The sequence below is a fragment of the Pneumocystis murina genome (assembly GCF_000349005.2).
Source record: "Pneumocystis murina B123 chromosome Unknown supercont1.15, whole genome shotgun sequence".
Lineage (NCBI taxonomy): Eukaryota > Fungi > Ascomycota > Pneumocystomycetes > Pneumocystales > Pneumocystaceae > Pneumocystis > Pneumocystis murina.
Genome location: NW_017802373.1, coordinates 203,548 through 229,789, shown reverse-complemented (window position 1 = coordinate 229,789; position 26,242 = coordinate 203,548). Strand labels below are relative to the sequence as shown.

At 27.4% G+C, this 26,242-nt stretch overlaps 9 protein-coding genes across 9 annotated transcripts; 4 read left to right on the top strand and 5 right to left on the bottom strand.

Moving 5' to 3' along the window:
- Positions 1 to 7: 7 nt before the first annotated feature.
- PNEG_03091 (hypothetical protein) lies at positions 8 to 1,745 on the bottom strand (the record flags this gene model as incomplete). Its single annotated transcript, XM_007876956.1, has 3 exons — positions 8 to 69; positions 110 to 1,642; positions 1,686 to 1,745. The coding sequence occupies 3 exons, from the start codon at positions 1,743 to 1,745 to the stop codon at positions 25 to 27; spliced, it is 1,638 nt and encodes a 545-aa protein (XP_007875147.1). The 3' UTR covers positions 8 to 24.
- A 297-nt stretch (positions 1,746 to 2,042) lies between these two features.
- On the top strand, positions 2,043 to 3,272 carry PNEG_03090 (AmmeMemoRadiSam system protein B; the record flags this gene model as incomplete). Its single annotated transcript, XM_007876955.1, has 7 exons — positions 2,043 to 2,185; positions 2,233 to 2,301; positions 2,354 to 2,466; positions 2,517 to 2,628; positions 2,686 to 2,826; positions 2,874 to 3,077; positions 3,128 to 3,272. The coding sequence occupies 7 exons, from the start codon at positions 2,043 to 2,045 to the stop codon at positions 3,270 to 3,272; spliced, it is 927 nt and encodes a 308-aa protein (XP_007875146.1).
- Positions 3,273 to 3,601: 329 nt separating this feature from the next.
- On the bottom strand, positions 3,602 to 4,993 carry PNEG_03089 (hypothetical protein; the record flags this gene model as incomplete). Its single annotated transcript, XM_007876954.1, has 9 exons — positions 3,602 to 3,841; positions 3,883 to 3,968; positions 4,015 to 4,087; positions 4,132 to 4,257; positions 4,301 to 4,332; positions 4,383 to 4,420; positions 4,471 to 4,692; positions 4,737 to 4,834; positions 4,883 to 4,993. The coding sequence occupies 9 exons, from the start codon at positions 4,991 to 4,993 to the stop codon at positions 3,602 to 3,604; spliced, it is 1,026 nt and encodes a 341-aa protein (XP_007875145.1).
- Positions 4,994 to 5,173: 180 nt separating this feature from the next.
- PNEG_03088 (hypothetical protein) lies at positions 5,174 to 11,909 on the top strand (the record flags this gene model as incomplete). Its single annotated transcript, XM_007876953.1, has 15 exons — positions 5,174 to 5,891; positions 5,937 to 5,960; positions 6,015 to 9,142; positions 9,190 to 9,688; positions 9,731 to 10,325; positions 10,368 to 10,451; positions 10,495 to 10,661; positions 10,707 to 10,877; positions 10,925 to 11,028; positions 11,071 to 11,199; positions 11,244 to 11,334; positions 11,379 to 11,540; positions 11,586 to 11,724; positions 11,775 to 11,795; positions 11,842 to 11,909. 15 exons carry the CDS (start codon positions 5,174 to 5,176, stop codon positions 11,882 to 11,884), a joined length of 6,075 nt encoding a protein of 2,024 aa, XP_007875144.1. The 3' UTR covers positions 11,885 to 11,909.
- Positions 11,910 to 12,084: 175 nt separating this feature from the next.
- PNEG_03087 (hypothetical protein) lies at positions 12,085 to 15,237 on the top strand (the record flags this gene model as incomplete). Its single annotated transcript, XM_007876952.1, has 13 exons — positions 12,085 to 12,187; positions 12,231 to 12,395; positions 12,438 to 12,528; positions 12,570 to 12,785; positions 12,828 to 12,864; positions 12,915 to 13,080; positions 13,122 to 13,302; positions 13,361 to 13,565; positions 13,610 to 14,194; positions 14,238 to 14,268; positions 14,317 to 14,436; positions 14,476 to 14,659; positions 14,703 to 15,237. The coding sequence occupies 13 exons, from the start codon at positions 12,085 to 12,087 to the stop codon at positions 15,235 to 15,237; spliced, it is 2,619 nt and encodes an 872-aa protein (XP_007875143.1).
- Positions 15,238 to 15,450: 213 nt separating this feature from the next.
- Positions 15,451 to 15,811, bottom strand: PNEG_03086 (hypothetical protein; the record flags this gene model as incomplete). The annotated part of the gene is made up of 2 exons (XM_007876951.1): positions 15,451 to 15,662; positions 15,718 to 15,811. The coding sequence occupies 2 exons, from the start codon at positions 15,809 to 15,811 to the stop codon at positions 15,451 to 15,453; spliced, it is 306 nt and encodes a 101-aa protein (XP_007875142.1).
- A 102-nt stretch (positions 15,812 to 15,913) lies between these two features.
- PNEG_03085 (hypothetical protein) lies at positions 15,914 to 18,039 on the bottom strand (the record flags this gene model as incomplete). Its single annotated transcript, XM_007876950.1, has 10 exons — positions 15,914 to 15,945; positions 15,989 to 16,090; positions 16,141 to 16,188; positions 16,237 to 16,588; positions 16,630 to 16,745; positions 16,798 to 16,945; positions 16,992 to 17,182; positions 17,228 to 17,680; positions 17,728 to 17,875; positions 17,926 to 18,039. The coding sequence occupies 10 exons, from the start codon at positions 18,037 to 18,039 to the stop codon at positions 15,914 to 15,916; spliced, it is 1,704 nt and encodes a 567-aa protein (XP_007875141.1).
- A 110-nt stretch (positions 18,040 to 18,149) lies between these two features.
- On the top strand, positions 18,150 to 20,882 carry PNEG_03084 (hypothetical protein; the record flags this gene model as incomplete). Its single annotated transcript, XM_007876949.2, has 17 exons — positions 18,150 to 18,186; positions 18,243 to 18,296; positions 18,342 to 18,427; positions 18,472 to 18,623; positions 18,670 to 18,746; positions 18,790 to 19,100; positions 19,143 to 19,306; positions 19,352 to 19,476; positions 19,517 to 19,537; positions 19,589 to 19,639; positions 19,688 to 19,728; positions 19,772 to 19,909; positions 19,958 to 20,066; positions 20,113 to 20,489; positions 20,532 to 20,610; positions 20,658 to 20,693; positions 20,734 to 20,882. 17 exons carry the CDS (start codon positions 18,150 to 18,152, stop codon positions 20,880 to 20,882), a joined length of 2,007 nt encoding a protein of 668 aa, XP_007875140.1.
- A 705-nt stretch (positions 20,883 to 21,587) lies between these two features.
- On the bottom strand, positions 21,588 to 25,964 carry PNEG_03083 (hypothetical protein). The gene is made up of 18 exons (XM_007876948.1): positions 25,562 to 25,964; positions 25,457 to 25,517; positions 25,309 to 25,404; positions 24,749 to 25,262; positions 24,460 to 24,703; positions 24,252 to 24,413; positions 23,970 to 24,209; positions 23,819 to 23,926; positions 23,700 to 23,775; positions 23,290 to 23,655; positions 23,126 to 23,240; positions 22,982 to 23,087; positions 22,642 to 22,937; positions 22,510 to 22,600; positions 22,389 to 22,462; positions 22,181 to 22,343; positions 21,900 to 22,133; positions 21,588 to 21,852 (listed from the first exon to the last, which is right to left on the bottom strand). Exons 1-18 carry the CDS (start codon positions 25,874 to 25,876, stop codon positions 21,613 to 21,615), a joined length of 3,501 nt encoding a protein of 1,166 aa, XP_007875139.1. The 5' UTR covers positions 25,877 to 25,964; the 3' UTR covers positions 21,588 to 21,612.
- Between the last annotated feature and the right edge of the window lie 278 nt (positions 25,965 to 26,242).

Below are 26,242 nucleotides of genomic sequence, written 5' to 3'. Positions count from 1 at the left end.
TAAAGGGAGAAAATGTTTTATATTTCATACAAATAAGATAGATTGCAAAAGTGTATATGTTTCAATCATCTAAAAAAAATTAATAAGAAAAGCTATGAATAGATCTTACATAAAGTGCTTGTAAAACTTCTAAATTTTGACGAGCATATTTAAGCCAATCTCTTGCAAGTTTCCTTGGAACACCAGTTAACTGATTAAGTTCGCGTGTTGCAGCATCTAGATTATTTTTTTTAAGATGTGTTTCTGCACGTGCAAGAATATGATGAACATGATTACCATCAGTAAAAGCAGTTTTTTGAAACATAAAAAAAGTCAAGAATCGACTGAAAATATAACCTAATACACCGGTATTATCAGGACATAAACTAACCTTATGAATTTCTTGAGCAAGATGTTGAAATCGATGAATTAATTGTGTTTTACTCATAATTCCCTGTTGATGAGATTCAGGCTGAATTGATGCAACCGCTAACTGTATAAATTCGTCATTTTTACATAAATCTTTTAAGACATTAAGCTCTTTTGTAAATGGTTTTTGTTGTGGATCTTCAATAGTCCTTCGTAATGCTTGGAATGCAATTTGTAATCGTTGAATATGGATTATATTTTCAGAAAAATTCTTTGTTTGAGAAAAGAGTATTTCTAAGTGCTTTAGATGTTTATAAAGATGTTCTAATTGTCCTAATCGTCCTCCACGCTGTTCTTCAACGCGTGCTTTCATCTCACGCATCCAACGCCTTTGTAATTCAATTGCCTGTTGAATAAGTTCATTTTTCAACTTTTTTTCATTGACTTCTTCTTGTTTTTTCAATGCTTCTAGTAAACGTTCACGATAAAGTATCTCCAGACGTTCATATTCATGTAACAGCGCTGATATCCAATACGTCTCCTGATTTTCCATCTGTGTTTGAAGAGTTTTTTCTTGAATCTTTAAGAGATCTTCGAAATAATCTTTTTGTTCTGTTAATTTTTTATTCAATGTAGTATTTGATTCATTATCAATATGTTCTAAAAAACTGTTTAAAGAATATGCCTCCTGTTTCAAAATTTTAAGAGACTTTTTAAATTCATCAACAGCATTTGAATTATGAACTGCTTTCTCGATTTCTTTAATAGAATCCATTAAAGCTTGCATTGATGAATGAACAGGCTGTTCAGGTAATTTTGAAACTGATGTCTCTAAAGATGTTTCTGATGACCTATCCGAATTTTCTTTTTCTAATAATTCGAAAGATTCTGATGATTTTTTTTTGCAACATTCATCTTTTTTTGAATTATTCCTTTCATCTGATTTTTCTATTTCCTTTGTTTTTACCACTTCTTCCAGATGTTTATTTGTTTTCCATGATAAATATGGAGCAAACCTTTCCTCGTTATCGTCATTATCTTTCATTTTCCTTATTTCTTTGATATCAGAATAGCGTTCATCAAAACCATATTCATGAACTGCCACAACGATACGTTGAATTAATGGAATTCGTTCGCAAAACCATTCTGAACATTTACTCATAGGATACCCTACAGAATACGCTGTTATACCGATTGCTATCCCTAAAAATCCGCCAAACATTGATCTTAAAACCCATTTTGAAATAAATTTAATATCTTTTTTTTCCCTCCAAAAACCAGAAATCTTTCTCTTCTACTACCTGTTAGGAAAATAAAGACATAAAGACCTAATCTACCTGATTATATGGAATAATTAATGGATAAATAAGCCGAAGAACTCTGTTTGATGCTAACATAAATTTTAATGATGAAATAAAATCTTAATCTCGACTCATATCAGCCAGTCACGTGACTAAAATCTGAATAAATATTTAAAAGATTAAACAAAACAATTGTTTCTTTATTTTTTTTTATTTTATTATTTAATTTTTTTTATATTTATTTTTTCAAGAAATATTAATTTATTTTTTAAAAAATATTTATTATTTTCTAACTTTAATTTTTCTTATTTTTTCTAAAATATTTTTTTCAAAACTTTAATTTTTCAAAACTTTAATCATTCCAGACGACAGAATATCAAGTTTTCTTAAAAAATGTTACGACGAGCTTCTCATGCAGGAACCTGGTATCCAAGCAGTGAATCAATATTAATTAATAATCTTGAAAAATTTTTACAAATAAAAACTAATCGAATTGAGAAAAATAAAAATCAGAAAGGAAAAGTGTTAATTACACCGTACTATTTATTTTTTTAATTGAACATATATTTTGATTTATATTTAGACATGCAGGATACGAGTATAGTGGAAATACAGCAGGAATTGGATATTCACACATGAATTGGAGTGATGTGTAAGAGAAAAAGGAATGTAAAAGTCTTTTTTTCTAAAGGAAATATTAAAAGTGACCGAGTTTTTATTCTTGGACCAGCACATCATGTAGATCTTCAAGAATGTGCAGTTTCATCTTGTACTGAATATGAGACGCCATTAGGAAAATTAAAGATTGATCGAGAGGGTAATAATTAAGTGTAACATGAAAAGAATTATGTCTGATGTGTCAAATAGTAGTTAAGTCGTTAATAAAGACAGGATATTTTTCTCAAATGGATCTTGAAACAGATGAAGATGAACATAGCATTGAATTACAATTACCATTTATATATTATCAACTTGCTGAGTATGTTTTTTTTATTTTGATGGATGGGAATATATGTATTGATATGATATATTTGAGATCGTCGCCAAATGCAAAAATTATTCCAATTCTTGTTGGTGCAATTCTACCGGAACAAGAACATATCTATGGATGTCTTTTAGCGCCATATTTAAAAAATCCAAAGAATAGGTTTATTGTTTCATCTGACTTTTGTCATTGGTAGGACAATAAAAGTCAAATTATTCAATCGACTAAAGATTATTAAGGGGGCGTCGATTTTCATATACTTATTATGCAGAACCAGGTCAACCTCCTCGCCAAATATCTCGCTTGAATCCACCGTCTTTAGCATGTCCTATTTATGCTTCGATTGAACAATGTGATAGGGAAGGCATGCGTAGGATTGAGGATGGAAATCATGAAAAATTCATAGAATATCTATTGAAAACAAGAAATACGATTTGTGGACGGTAAATCTATTAAACCGAGTTAAAAATATAGCTAATACATCAACAAATAGACATCCTATTAGCGTAATACTTTGTGCATTAGCTGAAGCGGAAATTCATCAAAAATTCCATTTTCTTCATTATACACAAAGTAGTTTGTGTAAAGAGATATCAGATAGTAGTGTTAGTTATGCTACTGCTATTGTTTCATATTAAAAAAATATTATTCAATGATTTATGTTTTTTTTATGCATGTTAAAATATATTTAAAATAATGATGCTGAAATGCTATTTGTATTATGCATCTTTTGAAATGTAGCTAAAATCAATTTTTGAATTTAAATACAAATTTCAAAATTCAATATTCAAATCATTAAATCATTATTTCAATATATATATAAAAAAAAGAAACTTGATAATGAAAAAAAATCATTTTAGAATGGTAATATTTCATATTTTTTAAATCATAGTTAAAATCCTTCTAAAAAAAATTAAAATTATTAAAATTATTTTTATTATACTTAGTTTAAATTTTATGAATTTTTTCACATGGATGTTTGTAGCAAAGGACTATATGAAGTAATTGATGGACTTGATGGAGGAAGTGTATCATTATCACTAAAAAATCTTTCTTTGTCAATAAAAAAAGACGATTCATTTTGCATTTCCTTTATTTCAGAAATGGATGTAGAGCTTTGGTTTAACGTAGGTGATTCTTCCCACGAAAATGGACTTCCAGATGGAGAACTTAACTTATCTATCATAGGACCATTCAAAGGAAGAATCTATAAGGATGAGAAAAATCAAATCAAAAATGTAAATAAACATCTCCAAAATCATCTTTTGATTCATTATGAGCGGTATTTTCAGGGATTACAATTTCATGAGGCATACTAATCGGTGGGTACCATGCTATTCGCAGTAAGGAAAGAGATAATGCTTAATAATCAATTCTTACCTTCGTCTCGTTCCAATATTTTTCTTTGGTCATCACTAATAATACAATCTTGATATGTGACTTCAAAAAATCCCTATATACTAAAATAAGTTAAAATAAAAAAATAGAAAAAAAAACCCGCCATCCCGGATGTAAAAATCTTTTCTGTTTTTTTTTAGACAAATCTCCTTGATTATTTGAAAGAGGTGTTGAAAAAAATATACGTTTTTTATTCTTTTTTGTAAATGTTTCAACAGACTCATTCTGTTGAAAATTAATTAATTCTTTTAAATCATATCATATATACTAATAGTTTAATCTCAGGTGGCTTGTCAACCTCTAAGAGAATTTTTTAAGAAAATACTTTCCTAAATTTCAATACCTTTTACCTTCTTGTTCTTTAATCAATGATTGTGGCCAAATAAGTCTAGATAGAATATTTTAAAAAAAAAGGATTTTAAAAAATAATTCGACTACTTTTTAATATGTATAGAATACAATAATGTGCGTATTTCTGGATATTCATCAAAAAACACTGGATGTCCAACAATTGCCTCTCCATCCCCTCCCAGAAATTGAATTTGTCGAACAATAAGTTTTGCTAATATTTTAAAATTACTCTCCTCATAAACCTCAAGCGACATATTCTTCAATGTTAAATATGCACCCCTAATCTGCGTAAAACGCTTCCCAAATTCACTAAAACAACCTATCAAAATATAAAATATTTTTTTCTTTTATACTTTTGATATGCTTCAACACAATCCTTAGTAAATTCGCAAAAAATAACGGTTTCCATGTCAGAAACCTCTGCAAAAACCGGGTTTTTATAAGTAAGAAACTAAGTATTTCTTCAACATTTCAATCTAAAACTAAACAAAAAACAAACCCTGACAACCTGAACACGATGATGCTGTCCAAGATGCATAGGATTCTCCAATATAGATGCCAACGAGTCCCTCAATTTCCCACGAATCCAGCTTTTTAAGATTCCACTCATCATGTCGTTTATAAAGAGGTCCGAAGATTGATTTAAAGATGCTTAGTATTCTAAGTATCACGTGATTTTCATTATTAAGTCACGTGATTCTTTGGACACGGTCACGTGCCTTAGTGTTTAAAGAGATTTCTTCCTGAGCTCAATTTCTTGACAAAATCCATCCATTAAAAGTAGAGGAAAATGAGGCTTTGGGCGGATTTCCTGAGGAAAAAGTCCATAAATTCTCAAGATATAAATGTTTCAGGAGGACTAACAAGCTTTAAAACATTGAATGTGCAAAAATCCGATATAAATGAGATTGAAGATAGGCAAAGCGTAGAATATTTCACTGAAACAGGAAATGAAACGGGGTTCTCAGATAGACAAGATGAAATAAATGTTCTTGATGAGATGTATGCTCTTGGAACTCATATGTGTATTCCAGAAAAAAATCTTTATAAGCCAAATAATGGGATGTATGCGTCAAATACGAGTATATATGCGGGTTCGAATAATTCGGAAAATACAAATGTTGCGGCATCTAATCCTTTAAAACGACTTACAGCACTTTTCCTACGAAAAACAAAGAAAGGAGTTGGACCAGTAGTAGATCGAATTTCAGTTCTTCAAGACGGGGTTTATACAAATATTGCAGGACATAGCGTTCAAGAGGACCAGATATTACAAGGACAAGTCCAAGGAATTAGTGTCTCAGGAGCACAATTGCCAGGATTTATACTTCAACATGACGTTTCAAGTGATTCAGAGATAATTTGGGTACCTCCGGTTGAACAAAGTTTTAGAGAACGATCTATTTCAATGGTTTTAGAAAGATTGAGGACAGGACGACTTGGAAAGGATTTTTGGATGAAAGATGAAAATTGTCGAGCGTGTTTTTTATGTGATGCAATATTTACGGGTAAGGATGAAGTTATATTTATAGGAATAAACTAAGAAAAGATAGCATGGCGTCGACGGCATCATTGTCGTAAGTTTTTGGATGAAAGGGGATTATTATAAATGAAATTGATGAGATCTTTAGGAACCTGTGGACAAATTTTTTGTTCTAAATGTACAACATTGATTCCGGGCAAAAGTTTTGGTCATATTGAGGATTTACGTGTATGTAATCGTTGTCACGCAATTATCAATGAATATATTGATGTGAATGGAGAAGAGGGGAATGTATTTTCGGAAAAACCATGGTTACGATCGATTTCTCAGAATGTATTTCGTTCAAATCATTTTATGGAAGTTTTTTTCCCAAAGAAACAGTCATTAGATATCACTTTTTCCCCGAAAAACAGTGAGAAATCAACGTGCGATGTATTCGATACTCTCGAATCCATGTCTCCAGTTTCTTTTGGAATGAGCGATATGATGGATAATAATATGTCTGAAACTAATGAGAATTATTTAGCATCATCTTTAAAATCTTTTAATTTAGATCCCACTGATGATAAATGGTCTGTATCGAAAAATGAATGGAAAGAAGGGAAAAGAAAAAATCATGTTTTACATAAGAGAAATCACTTTGCTGGTCTTGATATAAAATCATTTAGTACGACTTCAGGAGATATGAGAAAAACTTCAAATCGAATGGTAGTTTCGACACCTCTTATAGAAGAAAACGAACATCTATCTTCGACACATTCAATTCCATTGCCTATAACTAGCGAAAAACTTCAAATTGTAAAAATGGGGAAGAAAAATGCAATAAAAATCGATCGTCGTTTAAAAAAACAGAAAAAAATTGATGGTAAACATGGGAATTTTTCTGTTTCTGCGGATTACGCAAAAGATATTGAATTTACATCAGAAAATGCATTTTTTACTTCATCTTTTTCTGCTCTTTCTAAAAAAAAATCTCATAAAGTATCACCGAGTGATACATCATTAAAAATTATGGACTCAAATTCATTTCCTTTATACTATATCCGAGAACTTTTGAAACAATTACTGCGAGACTCAAACGTATCATCCGTTTTAAATTGGGAACAAATTTTAACTCCAATGCTTTTTAAGATTATTGATAATATTAATCCTAATCTTCGAAATGGGGATGATATTGATGTACGTCATTATGTTAAAATCAAAAAAATCATAGGAGATCCTACATTAAGTTGTTATGTTCAAGGTCTTGTATTTACAAAAAAACTCGCATTAAAGAAAATGAATACTTCTCTGATAAATCCGAGAATTGTCTTGATAACATTTCCCATTGAGTATCATCGAACAGAAACTCATTTTATGTCATTGGATCCCGTTATTGCTCAGGAGAAAGAGTATCTTCGAAACCTTGTAAATAGAATAATTTCATTACATCCTACAATATTATTTGTCGAAAAAAGTGTTTCCGGGCTAGCCATGCAATATTTATTTGAAAGTAATATTGTCGTTGCATCAAATGTAAAACCCTCCGTTATTCAAGCAATCTCACGTTGTACAAGAGCTGATATTATTTCATCTATTGACAAACTTGCATTATCTCCAAGAATAGGAAAGTGTGCTTATTTTAATTTAAAGACTTTTGTAAATTCAACCTCTCCTATCATGAAAAAAACATTTATATTTTTAGAAGGATGTCCAAAAGATCTTGGCTGTACAATTATTCTTCGCGGGCCAACTATTCATGAACTTTCTATCGTAAAACGAATAACAGAGTTAATGGTATACGTGGTTTACAATTTAAAATTAGAAACATGTCTTATGAGAGATCATTTTATTTCATTATCAGATATACCCTCGAATAAGCTTGCATTGGACCTTTTGAAAGATTCTTATTCCACAATTGATCGTAATGCTCCTATAACATCGTATGATGTTATTATAGAAATATTCGAAACAAGACTTTTATCTGCTTCTCCATATGTTAAGTTTCCTCCACCATATATGCTTTTAAAAGCTCGTGATTCCGAAAAATATTTAAAAGAATTCTTAAATGACAAGAAATCAGATATTCTGGATCAAAAGGTTCATAATTTTTTAAAAGAAATGAATGCTTTAGATAACGATCATTTATTATTAAATATAAATCTAACGGAAATATTAAAAAATGCTGAAATTGAAAAGGCACAACAAGAATTAAAAATCCAAGAGAAAAATTGGCAATCCTATTTTGTTCAAGATATTGGAGTTGCTAGCCCTTTTTCTCATCAAGGATTTGCTGTACTTTATTCTAGTGTATGTACTGCATCAGCGATACCCTGTAAAGGTCCTGGTATGAATATTATTGAATATTATCGCGAAACGGATTGTACATTAGGACAATATATTGAAGATATGTGTTCAACCGTTAATATAATTTGTAATGCAAATCTTTGTGGGCGGAGACTTTTTGAACATCATCGAAGTTATGTACATGATCATGCTCGTATTACCGTTTTCATACAGGAATTGGATCATGCTATTTCTGAAATACAAAAAAATATTTTTCTTTGGAGTCAGTGCAAGATTTGTAAAAAAAGTACACCAATGATACCAATGTCTGAAAATACTTGGAAGTATTCATTTGGGAAATATTTAGAATTGATATTTTATAATATTTCTCTTTACAGCAAAACCGGTATTTGTAATCATGATATAAATAGAGATCATATTCGTTATTTTGGATATCAAAATTTTGCTGTAAGATTTCAATTCGATTATATTGAGCTTTATGATCTTTCATTGCCTCGTGCTGAAATAATATGGAAGTCAGAAGGATGGATTCGGTTGAAATTAGAGGAATATAATTCAATAAAATCAAAAATTGAGAAATTCTGTGATTCTGTTGAAGTTAGATTAAATAGTATTCCATTAGATACTATACCTTTGGATAAATTCGAAGGATGTAAACTCGAAATAGATCGCTTTAGAAAAAGAATTAAAGATGAAAGGGCTTTTCTATTAATTTTTTTGAAAGAATCATATGAAAATTCTCACCCTTTAAAAATTTTACCACTTAATCGTGTTCTGAGAAGTATTCAAGAGATGGTTATTCAATGGGATGTTGATTTTAGCGAATTTGATAAAGACTTTTTTCCTTCTGAAAAAGATATGCGACGATTTACTTCTTTGCATCTTAAAAAGTTCTTTATGGATAAAGAACTTATTTCAGATCATAATTATTCTAAAGGTTTAGAAGTTTCTGAAAATCTAAATTCCGAAGTTGGTGATAAGTTATTAAGAGTATTTTGTATGATTTCATTTTTTCTTTTTACTAATTTTTGTCGCAGAATAAGAACAGGCTTTTATTATTAAAGAAGGTTTCCAGTGAAAAGGACTTAAATTTCATGTCTTCTAGTGAATCAGAACTCTCATTAAACAAAAATAATTCTGATACAAATATTTCTCATTTCACAAAAAACGCCTTAGAGGTCTCAAATAAAAAACAGGATATTTTTATTAAAAATACTTATAATCAAATAAACAATGAATTGGTTCAAGAGATACGTAAACTTTCGAGTGATAATAATAATTTTTCTAAAAAAAAAGAATCTGATAATAATGCTGAAGAAACTAATTTGAATAAAGTTATTAATACTGGAAATGAAGTTTTATTTGATAACAATAATTTTTCGGATTCATTTCAGAAGTTAGATATAGAAAAATTTGATAATTCTCTTCCTACATCATCAATTGGAAGTTTTCTTTTTAAAAATTATTTTTTTAGAAAGAATTTTGCAAAAATTCTTAATTCAGATCAAAAAAAACCCGATTGTAATTATAAAAAGGGTAAATAATACATTTGAGATGTATCATAGCTGAGAAACATAGATCTTCGATCTACTTTAAGAACTAAAAAAGATTTAGATATACAGTTTAAGTCTCAAAATTCGGAAAAATTTAATGGAAATATTTCTAATTTCTCCAACGATTTTGATCCATTGGATAAGGAATTTGAAAAACAACGGACTCATAAAAGACGTTTAAAAATTAAAAAGAATTACTCATTTCTTCCATCATCAAAACCTATTGTAGAGGTTTTTCAGAATGTTCAAGAAGCTGTTAATGAAACTTCAGATGATGATCTTATTAATGAACATAAAAAAATAAATATAGATTTGAAAAAAAAAGACAAATGTGAACTCAATTCAGACAAAAAAGGGAAAAAAAGAATCAGAAGATCTCAGACTATTGACTCGTTTAATTTATACGAGAATAAAATGGGTCTTGAAAACTCGCAAAAGGATTCTGATCTTTCTTCTCTGGAAATTCTTTATACTTCCCCTGAATGCTTTAAATTTTCCAATGATGATATTATAGATGAAATTCCTACACATGGTGCTGAACGAATATCACTTATGAAAAGTTTATTTGCATTTTGGGCTGATAGAGCTTCTGTTGGATGGTCTGCGTTAAATTATCCGCTGTAAGTTCATATTAATTAATTATATTATTATTAAATATTTAGCAATCCATATGAACATGTATTTACGGATTCAGATGTAATCATTCGAGAGGATGAACCAAGTTCGCTTATTGCTTTTACATTAAGGTAGAATGTTTAAAGTCTAAAGATAATATTAGTAATTTTATAGTTCTGTTGATTACTTAAATAAACTTAAAGAAATGGAGCATATTAAAGCTCTTCATAATATAATTGAGAATTCAAAAACTGAAGAAAAATTGAAGGATCTAGGAGATTTAACTAAGAAACCGTTAGAAAATGCGTTATTAAAACTTACTGGAACTCATTTAAAATATCGTAAGACTCTATAAATACTATTAAAATTCTAAAAAGAAAATTTAGAATTTCAAGAAGGTTCTGCACAGCTATTTTGCAAAGTATTTTATGCGGAACAATTTGATGCATTTAGACGTGCATGTAAGTGTGATGAAGACTATCTTTCATCTCTTTCAAGATGTTTTAAATGGGATTCTTCTGGTGGCAAATCAGGTTCTGCTTTTCTTAAAACTAGAGGTTGGATCTAGCGCTTTTATTAATTAATCATTTTAAAATATTTTTAGATGATAGATTAGTTTTAAAACAATTATCTCGACTAGAAACAGAAGCTTTTATAAAATTTGCACCTTCTTATTTTGAATATATGTCTCAGGCATTTTTTCATGAAGTATTATTCTATTATTTTTTTGAGTTTTATTAATTTATCAAGTTACCTACTGCAATGGCTAAGATTATTGGGTTTTATCAAATAGGTTCTCGAAATCCTCATACAGGAAAGGTTACAAAAATGGATGTACTAGTAACAGAAAATCTTTTTTATGGAAAAAAAACATCTCGAGTAATATATTTTATAATATACATTAATTTTTAAGAAATTTTTAGATTTTTGATTTGAAAGGTTCAATGAGAAATAGACATGTACAATCAACTGGCAAAGAAAATGAAGTATTGTTGGATGAAAATTTAGTTGAATGTAGTTATTATCTTTTAAATGGACTTATAAATAATCAATTATAGTTATATATGATTCCCCATTATTTATTCGTGAGCATTTTAAAAAAATTTTAAGAGCATCTTTATGGAATGATACCTTGTTTTTGGCAAAAATGAATGTTATGGATTATTCTATGGTTGTTGGTATTGATGATGAAAGACAAGAACTAGTCGTTGGAATTATTGGTATATTTTAAAATCATTTGATTTTTGTAATTTATTTATTTATAGATTGCATTCGTACTTATACATGGGATAAAAAATTAGAAAGTTGGGTTAAAGAAAAAGGTTTGGTAGGTGGTGGTGGGAAAGAACCTACTGTTGTGACACCTCGTCAGTATAAAAATAGATTTAGAGAAGCAATGGATTCGTATGTTTATTTTTTTGTTTTTTCCTTTCCTAATTAATTGTATTAAATAGTTATATTTATGGTTCGCCAAGGTATCTTATTATAAATATCAACTTTTTTAATACTAAATAATAATAGTTGTTGGTATTTTTTTGAAAGCGCTTTAGGACTTAAGGTTTAGCTTTGAATATAAAAGACATTAAAGTAATATATACATCAAAATTTATTGTATTATAGTATTTAAATTTAATTCTATTATTCAATATTTTAAATAGTTTTTTTATAAAACTAATTTTATCATTTTATATTTCAGCTTAGTATCGCTTAAATATGACTAAATAATAGGAGGGTCTTATAGGAGATTTTATAAATAAAAGCGAGATGGCTACTTTTATGTCTCTAATGGATTCTTTGACTACTCAACAGCGTCTTGCTGTAACGAGTTCTCAGCGATTTTTGCAGATTTTGGCGGGACCAGGTTCTGGTAAGAAATAACTTTTTTGAAAAAAAAAATTACAAATATCAAGGGAAAACGCTTGTTTTAATTAGTAGAATTATTCATATACTTTTAGAGCAAAATGTATTTCCACAGGAAATTGTAGTAGTGACTTTTACGAATAAAGCAGCAAAAGAAATTAAAAATAGAATTGGTACTATAATTGGAGAAGATATTGGGAATAGGATAGTCTCTGGTAAATGTCATGTTTTTATTTATCTTTTAATTTTTTATTTAGGAACATTTCATTCTTTTGCAAGACAATATCTTGTAAAATATGGATATTTAATTGGATTAGGCATTTTTGGTATTGCAGACAGATCTGATAGGTTTGACATCTACTTTATTTTATTTCTTTAATAATTTAAAGTATTTTTTTAATTAAAAAATATCTAAAAGAAAAGAATATTATAGAGTTAGAAATTTCAATAAATAATACTACGATTAAACTTTCAGCGAATTCAATTACGAATCTGATTTCTTCCTTGAAATCAAAAGGGATCACTGTTTTTGCTTATTCAGATCTGGGGAGATTTACAAATTCATCTAAGTTCTTATATCATCAAGAGATTTTAAATATATATAGGTTTGATGATCTATATTGATTCATATTATTTCTTATGATTAGTTATTATCAGCAATCTCTTCTTGAAAACAATTTGCTTGTAGTATTCAATTTGATTTGATAATATTTTTTTTAAAGAAAATCATTTAGGATTTTGATGATCTTTTATTGCATTGTTTACAATTGTTCAAAGAATATCCTTTTTGTGTTAAAGATATTAAGTATGTTTTTGTTGACGAGTATCAAGATACAAATCTTATTCAATATGATATTATAAAATCTCTGATACATGAAAAATCTTCTTTAACAATAGTTGGTATTTGTTTAATCTTTTTTTTTTTTCCTAACAATCAATAGGAGACCCGGATCAAAGTATATATGGTTTTAGATTTGCTGATATTACAAATTTTGAACGTATGAAACAGGATTTTCCGGATTCAGGAACTCTTTTTTTAGAACACAATTTTCGCTCTTCAGGAGCTATTTTGCAGACAGCTTTAGCATTGATTGAACAAGGAAAGTATATAACGATTTATAGGTATATTTTATATAATTTTTCTAGATATAAATCGTCCAGAAAAAACACTTTATTCAAGTTTAAAGGACGGTTTTACTCCTGTTTTAAAAGTGTTAGAAGATAATGTAAAGGAAGCCCAATGGATAGCAAAGGAAATCAAAAAATATGTAGAAAATACTTCTGGATTTTTGACATATAAAGACTTTTCTATTTTAGTGCGTTCTTCAGTTTTAACACAACCTATTGAAAATGCATTTCAAAAATTTGGTATCAATTATAAAATGGTGAATAAATCTAAAGATATCTTTAAATGTAATTATATGATTAGGTTGGTGCTTATAAATTTTATGATCGTCAAGAAATAAGAGATATTATTGCATATTTACGATTAATATGTTTCAATGATGAATTGGCATTGTCAAGAATAATCAATATTCCTAATCGTGGTATTGGCAAAAATAGATGGGATTTTATTGTAAACAAGTCAAAAATGGATAAGAAATCTATACTAGTAATATTGGAAGAGATAACTAAAGGAAAACACAATACTGGAAAAATAATAGATAAAAATGTCGAAAATTCAATTATATCATTTATTAATACTATAAACAAAATTAAAAATTATATGAATACTCAAATAAATTCGCCTATTTCTAACGTTCTTCTTTATGTTTGTGAACTATTGGATTATGAAAAATATTTATTAAAAAAATACCCAGATAATTTTCATGAAAGATGGAATAATGTTTTACAATTTATCAATAATTTTAATAATATTAATTCAGAAGATGATGATATGTATTCCCATATGAGCGAAACTAATAATATATATCAAAAACTTTTGATAAAATTTCTCGACAATATATCTTTATTTTCTGATACAATAGAAAACGAAGACAATTCATGTTTAAAGGTTGATATAATAGTCAAATCAATGTTAGCTAATATATAAATAGGTTACTATTTCTACTATTCATGCTGCAAAAGGTATTTTATCTTATTATACTTAAGTGACTTTAACTTTATAATTTTAAGGTTTAGAATGGCCAATTGTATTCTTACCTGGCCTATATAATGGATCAGTACCACATTCAAGAGCAGAAGATATATCCGAAGAACGCCGATTATTATATGTTGCTGTCACTCGTGCTCAAGGTAACTAATTGCTTTTTCTATAGTAAGCTAATAGAAAAGCTATGCTTTATTTATCTTACCCTACCAAAAATAGTTTTCAAGACAAATTAGAGCTTTCATCTTTTTTAAAAAAAATCTCTTTTGTTTCTTCATTTGAAAAGCAAAACCCAAAACTAGATATCCCATTCATTAAGACTTTATCTGAACTTTTAAAACGGTCGACACCAATTCTTAATTTTTCAACGTATTAAATTAAATTTTTTTCTATACTTTCTTATAAATTTTAGAATTAATATCTATAATAACAATATTTTCATTGATAGTAGATTTTGCAATTTTTATAAGGAAAAAAATAAAAATACTGCAGAAATTAAACATTTTGAATATTCTAGTAATGATATGGATATGTCTGAAGGACAACTAGATCCTAAATATACAGGATTTATAAATCTTAAAACAATTCTTCATAATCAACTAAATGATTATAATCAAACACAATTATCAGAACAGAAAGCTTATAATTTTAAGAAAAATAAGACACATCAATCTGTAGAATCTACACTCAATAATGAAACCAAGCATTTGAATATTTCCCTTAAATCTCGACCAAAATGTCTCAATAAGTATATAAATATTCAGAAGTTAGATATACAAGAAAACACATCCGATAATAATGATATATCCTTAGAATCTCAGACAATATTATCTAAAATACAACCAATACAGCCATTAAGAACAAATAAAATAATAGAAAAACCTATCGTTAAACGCCTTGGAATACGTAGAAGTATGCCAAAACGCACTCTGTTTTATGGAAAATAGATAAATTAAATATTCATGAAAAAGGTATATATAATGGTTCATATTTGTATATATATATACATTCTATATCTTTTTACAAATTTAAATAAACTTTATAATACTTAAATATTTATATAGATTAAGATTTATTTATATATTTTATACAATTAAGGCAATAAGTAATGTTATCTTTTTGATATCTATAATAAAATAAGTCTTTATACTTACTTTGTATTATATATACTGTATTACTCGACATATGTCACAGACAATATGGTGACAGGCGATACAAGAATAATCGTTAAGATTAAGTAGGATATCAGATGTAGGAATAATGACTTGATCACAGTCATCACATTGTAATGGTTGTATATCAGGTTTTTTTTCTTCAATTAAATGATTAATGACTGTATTTTGAGCTGAATATAATTTGGCTAATGTAGAAGCTATTAATATCGATTAGGAATAGACACAAAAAAACAGTGTATTAATAAAGATTACTATATATTTCCTCAAGTGAAGGGAAATTGTCTTTATATTTCTTTTTCAGACGATTACATATCAATAAATCATTATAATTTCGTTTTTTATTCATATTTTAGTTTTTAATAATTCATAATTTTTTTAAAAAGAAATTAAACGATTTTTTTATTATTATATTTGGGCAATTAAATGTTAAATATATGTAATCCAATTTTTAATCCCAATAATGTATCATTCCATCCCAACCTAATAATATATAAAAATAAAAATAAGGTGATTTTTATATTACCTCCAGTTACAACTTTACTTGTTTCTTGGGGATGAAAAGCTATCGTTGATAAAGGACCATTATGTGCAGAAAATTTTTTATACATTCTACATGTTTTCCAATCTATGATATAAATTAACATTTAATTAGTAAAGAAAAAAATAATAAATCACCCCAAAAACACGCATAACCACCAGAATCTCCACTACACAATAAACGTCCTTGTATTTATTAAATTAAGTAACGGATGTAGAAAAAAATAAACTAACCGTCAGGAGAAAAATTAACCTCAAGGGCATATCCAGCACAGCTGTGTCCTTTAAAATTTTTCTGACGTCTTTGTCTAAATTTATCTATAACCGAAAATACAATTATTTGATTGTCAAGAGATTGACATGCTACATATTTTCCAGAAGGATGCAATGCAACAGATGTCAAAGAATGCATGTAAGGCTCTGCAATGTATTTAATTGGAACGGGTATTCCATATTCCCAAGCACGTAGTGATTTATCATCAGAAGTTGTTATAAACCGTCTATTTTCATCAATAAATGTAATTGTATTTACCGCTCCTAAATGATGATCATATTCTTGTATAATCTCCCCAGAATTTATATCGAACTATAAATTATGAATGATAAAAATAAAAGGTAAGAATATACTTGAACAATCTTTTTATCAGACATCCCTGTTAAAAACTCATGTTGTTTATCATCATCTGGATTAAATTTAACAACATATGGAATTTTTCCTGTAGTAAATCGAGATATGCATTGCCCTTTTAATATTCATGATTAAACTATTTTTATAAGAAAAAAAATATATTTTACCTGTTTCTGTATCCCAAAGTTTAATCATTCTATCATAACTAGCACTTAAAAATTTTCGTCCATCATTCGTAAATGTTATATCTCTGACGCCCGTACTATGCCCAAAATATGTACGAAGAAGAGATCTTTCATGATAAACATCCCAAAGCTAATAATGAATATGAATACATATAGTTGTAAACAAATAGAAAAACCTTAATTTTAGAATCCATGGATCCAGAAAGAATAAGATGCCCAGAGCGTGGAAAAAATCTTGCAGCTGAAATAGTTTTAGTATGACCTTCCCATGTATGAATACGTTTTTTAGGAACAAAACATTCTTGTTGTCCTGGCTCCTTTAATAGATTAATATCCAAATCGAAAGGTACATGCATATATGTTCGACCTTATTAAAAATGTAAAAATAAATCAATCAAATTAAAAACATTACCCTGATAATCGTACATGCTTTCTCCATGAAATATTGTTTTTTCTATACCAGTTGTATTAACATCGATATTTTGAGATTCAATGATCGGATTCGAGACTGGCATTTCATTTTCTTCATCTTCATCTGTTTCTGGAGGAGAAAACGTCTGCTCTGTTTCTTTAAATACATATTTCGCCCATGGTCCTTTATATGTATTTTCTCCATAAACCGTTCCTAAATCTCCAGTTTTTTCTCTTAAACTTTTTATCTCTTTAGTTCGTTGTTTATTAAATTTTCTTTCCAAAACACTTTCTCCATTCTGCTTCATAGCAAGCTCCACATCTCCAACAAATGCCTTTGGCCCATCAAATCCTATCGATTGAAGCGATGGATCTCTAGCATATCCAAATGCATTAAATGTACGATATTGATCACGAAATGTTGCTTCTGAAAAACCTTGCTCCTCCGCATGACCTATACACAAATCATTCCATCATTCCCTTATACAAATACATATATACCTGTAATTACTGTCTTTTTTTCTAACATTCTTCCATTAAATGGATTAACTGGTCCTTGAATAGGTTTAGAAAGATCTTCATATGGGATATTTAGCATAATTTTTCCATTTTTAAAGTCATTTTGCATCAATCTAAGCCTTTTTGTGTCCTAAAACTCTTTTTTTAGCCTTTTTTTTGCAAAAAAAAACCCTCAAAGACCTGTATAGATACATCTGGTGCTGCTACTATTTTTCTTGTGCAATTAGACCCTTTTTCCTCCCTTTTTTCCCCATTTTCACTCTCGTCTGAAGATATGTAGCTAACAAGAGACATTTAGAAATTTTGGGGGGATCTCAGCCTTTTTATACTTTTTAGATTTTATTTGCTTTTTTTTTGGATAATCTTGTCGATAAGCTTTTAACGACCGAGTATTTTTATAAAAAATGTGGGTTTTAGAAAGCAGCTCAACTGAATTAAATGGTATATATATATACTCATTTTTCGTTTATAATAATATATTTTAATGTTTTTTCTAGGAATTAGAAAATATTTAAGGCCAGGAAAAGAATATTTAGTTGGTCGCGCAAAACGTAAAAAAAGAGTAAAATAAGTGTTAAAGGAGCTTATATTTGAAGATATAACGGATATTACGATTGATTCTAAGACGGTGAGTAAGAAACATGCCAAATTTGTTGTTGTTTCGGTAGAAAAAGGAGCATCAGTGGGTGAATCTTTCAGCTTAAAAAAACTTATAAAATGAACTAGTTACTTTTGGAAGAAAAAACAGTAATTTACTTGATTGATCTTAATTCTAAATTTGGGACAATGGTTAATGGTGAAAAATTGGGTGAATTTGCTAAAAAATGTGATGAAAATTTTCAAGAAATTACTTTTGGAAAATGTCAAGGAAAATTTAGGTATAGATGGGTAAATATGTATAGATTATGGTTAAAGATTCCATAGACTTTCATGGAATCCTGTTGTTTTTACATTATCTGGGATAAAAATAAAAGATATACAATTATTAGTGGAAACATATGGTTTTATACAAATAAATAATTTTTATATAATGTTTATTTTTAGGGATTAAAATCACAAAAGAATATTGTAATAAAACGACACATGTTGTTTCTAAACAGAGGAATACAACGAAAAATCTTCAAGCTTTTATTTATGGCGTATTTGTAGTATCATATTCTTATGTACAAGAACTTGTACGAACAATAGATCTTCTAGAATTCAATTTCGATCAAGGGTTTCCTAATCCTGAAGATCATATTCCTCAGGATAATCATTATTTAAATATTAATGTTTCTCCAAAGGATTTTTTGCCTAATAAGCAACGGAGACATTTATTTCGTGGTTTAACATTTATTTTTTTTGATAAAAATCAGGTAATATTTATGTTTTTGTTGAAATATGGTATATATGATTAGTATTGCAATTTGTCTCTTCCAATAAATGCTGCTAGTGGGAAAACAGCATTTTGTAAAGAAACTTCCAATATTGAACAAATTACTATATTCATACGTAATTATTCTAATGTAATTGCAGTATCTCCTCTTGATGATTCTTATTTTGTTGATATGGCATGCAAAAGGTTCTTTTTAATATTTATATATATTATATTTAATTTATGAATTAGACTTAGAATAAACATGATAAGTCAAGATAAATTTTTTGAACCTATAGTAAAAATGGATTTGTCTTTATTTGAGAAAGATTTTTATACGAACAATGATCCAAATTATAAAGATGATATCGTCATAAGTAATAAAAAATTATTTTAAAACATTATAACCGAATTTAGATAATACAAAATATAACTCCCGTATGTTATATTAATCTTACATATCTTTTCTAAAATATATAATCAATTTAGAAATATTTCCTACCTCTAAATCTGAATTAAATAATGAATTAACGTTTCAAGGTAATTAAGAATTATTCAATATTTCAAATAAATAATATAAATTATTAGTATTTAAAAAATCCGATATAAATGTGGTTTCAAATGATAATGTTTTTATTTATTTTGTTGTTTAAACAGCATTGACTATTTAAGGATAATAAACGGGATATTAAATCTTCAGAACATATAAACGAAATTTTTGATAAAGATGATATTTTATCACAAAATTTTTCAAATTGCAATAAATTTTCAACGAAAGCGAGAATTATATATCCTATTTCTGACAACGAAGTATTCTTTCATGTTAAAAATTATAAAAACTAATAAAATCTTTTTTAGAACACTATTTCTGTTAATTCTAATATAAAAATGGATTCTGAATTTTATAGTCCTATAAAGTCTCTTCGTTCTCAAATTTTACCCTCAAACAATTCGAATATTATTCATGGTAATAGTATTAAATATATATATATATTTCTCTAAAGTTTATAAAGATATTTATGAAGTTGATTTTCGTAATACATCTAATTCTCCAAAAAAAAATGCTCTGGATTTAGAAAATTCAAATAAAAGTACATATGAAACTAATTCATATAATCATTTAAAATCAGATTTATCTCTTATTTCTACAGCCAAAAATTTTGAAATTTCTTTACCTTCAACTTTACAAGAAAATAAAACAAATTCATTTCAGACTATAAAAAACGAATCGTCAGTATCACATTTTTCTAAATCAGCTGAAAAGGATGAAAAATTAAAAGTTATTGAATATTTTAAAGTAGAATTAAAACCGCAAAAATCTTTTGTAAATTTATCTCCTCGTTGGGATCCTAAATGGAATGGAAGAAAAAATTTCAAAAAATTCATAAGAGTTTATTTTGAAGATTTTTATGAACAAAGCTTATTTTTTTAGGTTAAAAGAATACAACCTCTAACATTTACACAGCATGTTCGTCTTGTAGAATATAAGCCTAATATGAGGCTTATTCAGGGTACATAATATCTTAAATTTTACTTATTTAATAATATATATAATTAGAATCAAGTAAACAAAAGAGTAATGAACAAATATTTAGTAAGAAAATTTTTAAATAAAAATAAATTAATTTTTGCAGAAAAAAATGTTAAAAATACAATTTCTGGTTCTGATAGAACATTCATATTTAAAAATAAAACTAAAACATTTTCAACAAATATTCAAAATTATTTCGATATAACTCAAGATGATACTGATGATGATGATCCTTTAAAATTTAAGCTCTAATTTATAATTTACGATAATAATTTATATAATATGGAACTATCTTTATAATATCATTAATTTATCTGCCTATTTTGCATAAGTATTGATATATTTCAGTTATATTCGTTTTCATTTTTTTTAACTTTAGGAACTTTTGATAATATTATTAATTTATTAACATGTTGTAGCTGTTGTTTTCCTGTAGAATATAAATATTTTATTTGTTCCTGTTAATATTAGGTTATATATTTAAATATTTTTCTATTAACAATATCATAAATATGTTTATTTCTTTCAAATTCTTGACGAATCTAACTTTAATGAGTTAAGTAGGATTTTTTTTAAAAAATATTTACCCATTGACGTAATTCATTCTTTTTATTTTTTTCTAGCGCTAAAATAGTTTAATTTTAATTATAAATCTTAAGATATTTACTTCTTGTATATCTTAAAAATTCTTTATATAAAGTAATCACTTTGTGACGCAAAATAAACTAATAATAGTTATCTTAAATCTTATAAAAATTAAGATAAAACATATTCAAATGTTTTTTTGACTTTTTTCATTAAAGTTATATTTTTTAATTTGATATAATAATATTTTTTAAGATTTAAATAGATAAAATTAATTTTATATATAAAAAATAATTTTAAATGATAATAATTATTATTAAGAATGACATATTTCTATTTACACAGCTTTTTGATTTATCTTAATTATAAACAAGAGAGTTTGAAAATATAAAATGAATTAAAAGGTATTTGCAATTACATAAAGTTGTCTTTTAAGGTCTGGTGTTGAAGGAATAGGATCTTTAGAAATCGACAATTTCATTAACCAAGAAAAGTCACTTTGAGATGCCAATGAAATACATGATTTATAATTAGTTTTGTTTGATTGAGTAGATTGTGAAGATATTTCGAATTTTTTCGCTGCAATTTCTGCATTTTTAATAATTTCTTCGGGAATACCTGCCATAGCAGCAACATTCTATGGATAAATAATGAAAATTATATCAATATATGGGAAATATTTACCATTCCATATGATTTAGAACTTACTCCTGGTCTGAGTTCATATAAAAATGTTATTTTCCTTTCGTCTTCATCAACATGTGCTGCCATATAACACGCTGCTATTTTTGGATGATTTTCAAAATCTTTTACTAACGAATGATAATGTGTCGAAAAGAACCCAAGACATCCTACATATGTAGATAATTTATGAAGTGTAGAGTATGCAATTGCTAAACCATCATAGGTTGATGTCCCCTGTTATAAAAAATAAATTATTATATTAGAAATATGATGTTAAATACCCTTCCAAGTTCATCCAAAATAACTAAAGATTTTGAAGTTGATTCTTCAATAATTCTTTTAGTTTCCGAAAGTTCCACCATAAAAGTAGATTGTGACCCAAATATATTATCATTTGCTCCGAGTCTACTTCTAATAGAATCCATGGGAGTAAGTACAGCACGTCTTAATAAAATTAAATAATATTTTGTATTAAAAATTTCATATTACCTTGCGGGAACCCAGCATCCAAGTTGAGCTAATATTACTGCAATACAAGTTTGTCTTAATAAAGTAGATTTTCCCTAGTATAAGTTAATTTATGCCAAATAATAAACAAATAAAAATATACCGCCATATTTGGCCCTGTTAATAAAGCAATTGTTGGATCATCTTTAGATCCGCCTAATTTAATATTATTTGGTATAAAAGATGATGAAACACTATAATAAATTAATGAAGAAAGAAAAAATATAAAAGCGACCTTGGAATAATACATGGATGTCGTAGCTCATCAAACTCCAAAATACTATATTCGCTATCAATAATTTGTGGGCGACATGATGGCTCTGCAAATTCCATAGATGATATAGATAAACTTGTTAAGCAATCTAAATATGCAATACTTTTGACAACTTTTAACCATTGGAAATAATTTTCATCGAATTTAGAAAAAAACGAATCTTGAACATTCTTTATTACAGTTTTATGAGCTTCTCTAGCTTCTTGAAGCTGTCGCACTTTTACTTTTAATTCAGGAGACCAATATCTATTAACAGACTGAATAATTAGAATTTTAATATTTTGATTATTATAAATATAACCTTTGTAGACGAGAGTTTGACCCATGAAGACGGCACTTCAATAGATTTAGGAATCTCTATCTGATATATTTCTTTTCCAATGTCTCTAAAGGTAATTTGAGGTGATCTGAAATTAATATTATAAAAATTAATAAGGGTATTTACTTAAGTTGTTTTCTATAATCTCTTTCCATCTGATAAAGTTCATCTTCAATTGCCTTTATTTTGTTTTGAGAATTATCAAAGTCTTTTTCAGTTCCAGGATTAGGAATAAGTATATCTAATAACGTTAAAATTTAAAAAGTAAATTTACAAATATTGCCATATACCTTCATCTTTACATTTTTTCCAGTCAAACATTTTTTGCCAATCATTAAGAACATCAACAAGATTTGGAATGTCATTTATAATTTTCCAAAGAAGACCATTATCTTGTTTCAAATTTTTAGAAAGATAGTCTAATATCTCATATATAGTATTGAATCCCTCTAAAACACGTATGAAATCTTTACTCTTACAATGTTTAGCATGAATTCTCGAAATCATTCTTTCAAGATCAGGAAGAGTTTTAAAAGAATCAATGATAAATTTCCTAATAGAAAGATCACTCAATAATTCTACAACATCCAATCTTTCATTTATTTCATTAACAGAACGTAATGGATGACAAAGCCAAAGTCGAAATAATCGTTTTCCTGCGATAGATATTAATAATAAAATTATATTTTATAACATTTACCGAATGGTGTTGTGCATCTATTAAGAAGTTTGATAAGAGTTCCATCTAATCCTCCATTATGTGAATTACTAAAAATCTATAAGCTCATTAATATATATTTAATATATTATTAAGAGAACTTCAAGGTTTTTAAGTGTTTGTCCATCAAGAATAAGTGATGAGGTTTTTTGAATAAGGTCATACCATTCAAAATTTCCAAGACTACATAAACTTTTGTCCATTTTTAGCTTATAAAATTAATGAAAACAACGTAAAAATTGAATTGCTTACCGTTTTCAAATACCAGACTAATCCACCTACAGAAGACATTGCTATAGGATAATTTCTCGCTTTTTTAAGCGCTGGAGGCCAATTATTGAAATCATTATCTTTGAAATAGTTATTCATTAGAAATTGTGATTCTGTTGTATGTTCATCCCAAAATTCTATGCCTGGTTTTATGAAATTCCATATTGTTTCATTAATTCCAGAATTTTTTAAAAGTTTGATAGTTTTAGGAGTAACATTCGCCTTATATGATTAAGAAAAAGATTGAAATTTATGTTAGATTACCTTTTCCAAAATAAGTTCTTTTGGCTTTATTTGAGTAATAAGGGTATAGAGTTTTGTTCTTGAAAGATCATCTTTAAAATATGTAATTTTGAAATTTCCTGCAGCAGCATCAACGAAACATATCCCATAAGATATTACAGAACTATTTATTTCATATTCTTCCTAGATATGATCACTAATCTAGCTAAAAGGAAAATATAGAACAAACTTTAATTGCCATACAATAAGTTGACATATCTGATGCTATAATCCCTTCATTTACAAGTGTTCCAGAAGTTAATACATGAACTAATTCTCTTCTAACAACCTTTTCATCTTTGACTTTAGAAATTTTATCTCTCATTTCTTTCCCAAGAGCACTTTCTAATTGATCTACGCGAGCAATTTTAAAACCTTTTGCTATAAATTTGGAAGCCCAATACTCATAATTGGCTTCCGGAACTCCAACCATTCTAAGTTTAATAAATATTAAATTAGTATATCAAAAAAAAAAAAACCTCATAGTCCCAACTCTATCTGTCATTTTAAGATTAAATAATTGATGACCAATATCCGCATCTATTTGATATAATTCATAAAATTTTCCTTTTTGAAAAAAAACTAACGTATCCATAAATTTAGATTTAATATCCCAATATTGTTTTTCAAATGGCTTAAATGATTTGTATGTACTAGGGGGTATATATAATGTTCTTTCATCATAATTAGGAGAAGATGGAGAATTTCCATCAGCATCTCTTCTATATTCAGGAAGCAAAAATTTATAATTCTCCTCATTATCATGATTAGAAATTTCTGAAGATTTTTTTTGAGTATTAAATAGAGACGTAAAAGGTAATTTTTTATCAGGTGAATCAATTGATAAATATCGATCCTCAACTACCATATTTTTCCCCATTTCTATAGATTTCCCTTCTATATTTCGTTTTTTATCTTTATTTGTCAATTTCCTTGGTTTTCTTGTATTTAAATGATTCTCTTCTTGATTACTTGAAACAGTAGAACACGAATCTTAAAATAAATAAATAAATAAGAATGTAATTAAGCAAATCTTTACCACTTTCGTCATTTTTACCATTCTCATTCTCAGAAACCGTCATTTCAAATTCATCATCACTATGATGAATCACTTTTGACTTTTTTCTTTTAACAGCTTTATAAATATTAATAATAGAATAAACAAAAATAAAAATATCAACTATTACATATATATCCTATATCGTCTTCATCTTCACTATCTTCTTTATAATTCAATTTTTTTCTAGACTTAAAGAAAATTATTAAATTATTTAAAAATATAAAATACTTACACGATTAAAAGAAGGTGATACATGAAAGGATGAAGAATTCTCCTTTTCTCCACTTTCTTCTCTTTTTGACTTATCAATATTCAATGTAATCGGTGTAAATATACCGTTAAATGATGTTTCTCCTAAATTTAGCAATTCTGTCTCCAATTCAAATGAAATATCCTGACAATTCTCTGTTGATGATGATAAATCACTAGATTTTGACGGCGTATAAGGAAAGTCTAATGAATTGGTTTCTTTTTTTTTCTCTGATTTTTTAATAAACCCCAACAGCGTTTGTTGGGTCATTTTTTCCGCTTTTTTTTTCATTTCCATGGAATATAAACACAATAAAACGATTTTTTATGATTAAAATACGAAGAATCTTATAAAAATATAGGATTTTAATCTTCTTTTTATTAAAGTTTATGCCTCTAAATTATTTGTCGTTGACGCGAAACGTGAAGAGTCGTATTTTTCAACAAGATTTTTTCATTTTAAAAAATACATAAAAAAAGGAATATTCTTGCTTGTTTCAATTTAAAAAGATGTTTAAAGTTTCTATTTTACGCGTTTTTTTCTATTATAGAATACCTTATTTTATTCCATATAAAAGAGGTATACTTCGTTATCTCGATCCTAGGCCAACGTCAAAAAAATATAAAGAATGAATAAACTGATTAAAAGACGTAAATAGTGGAT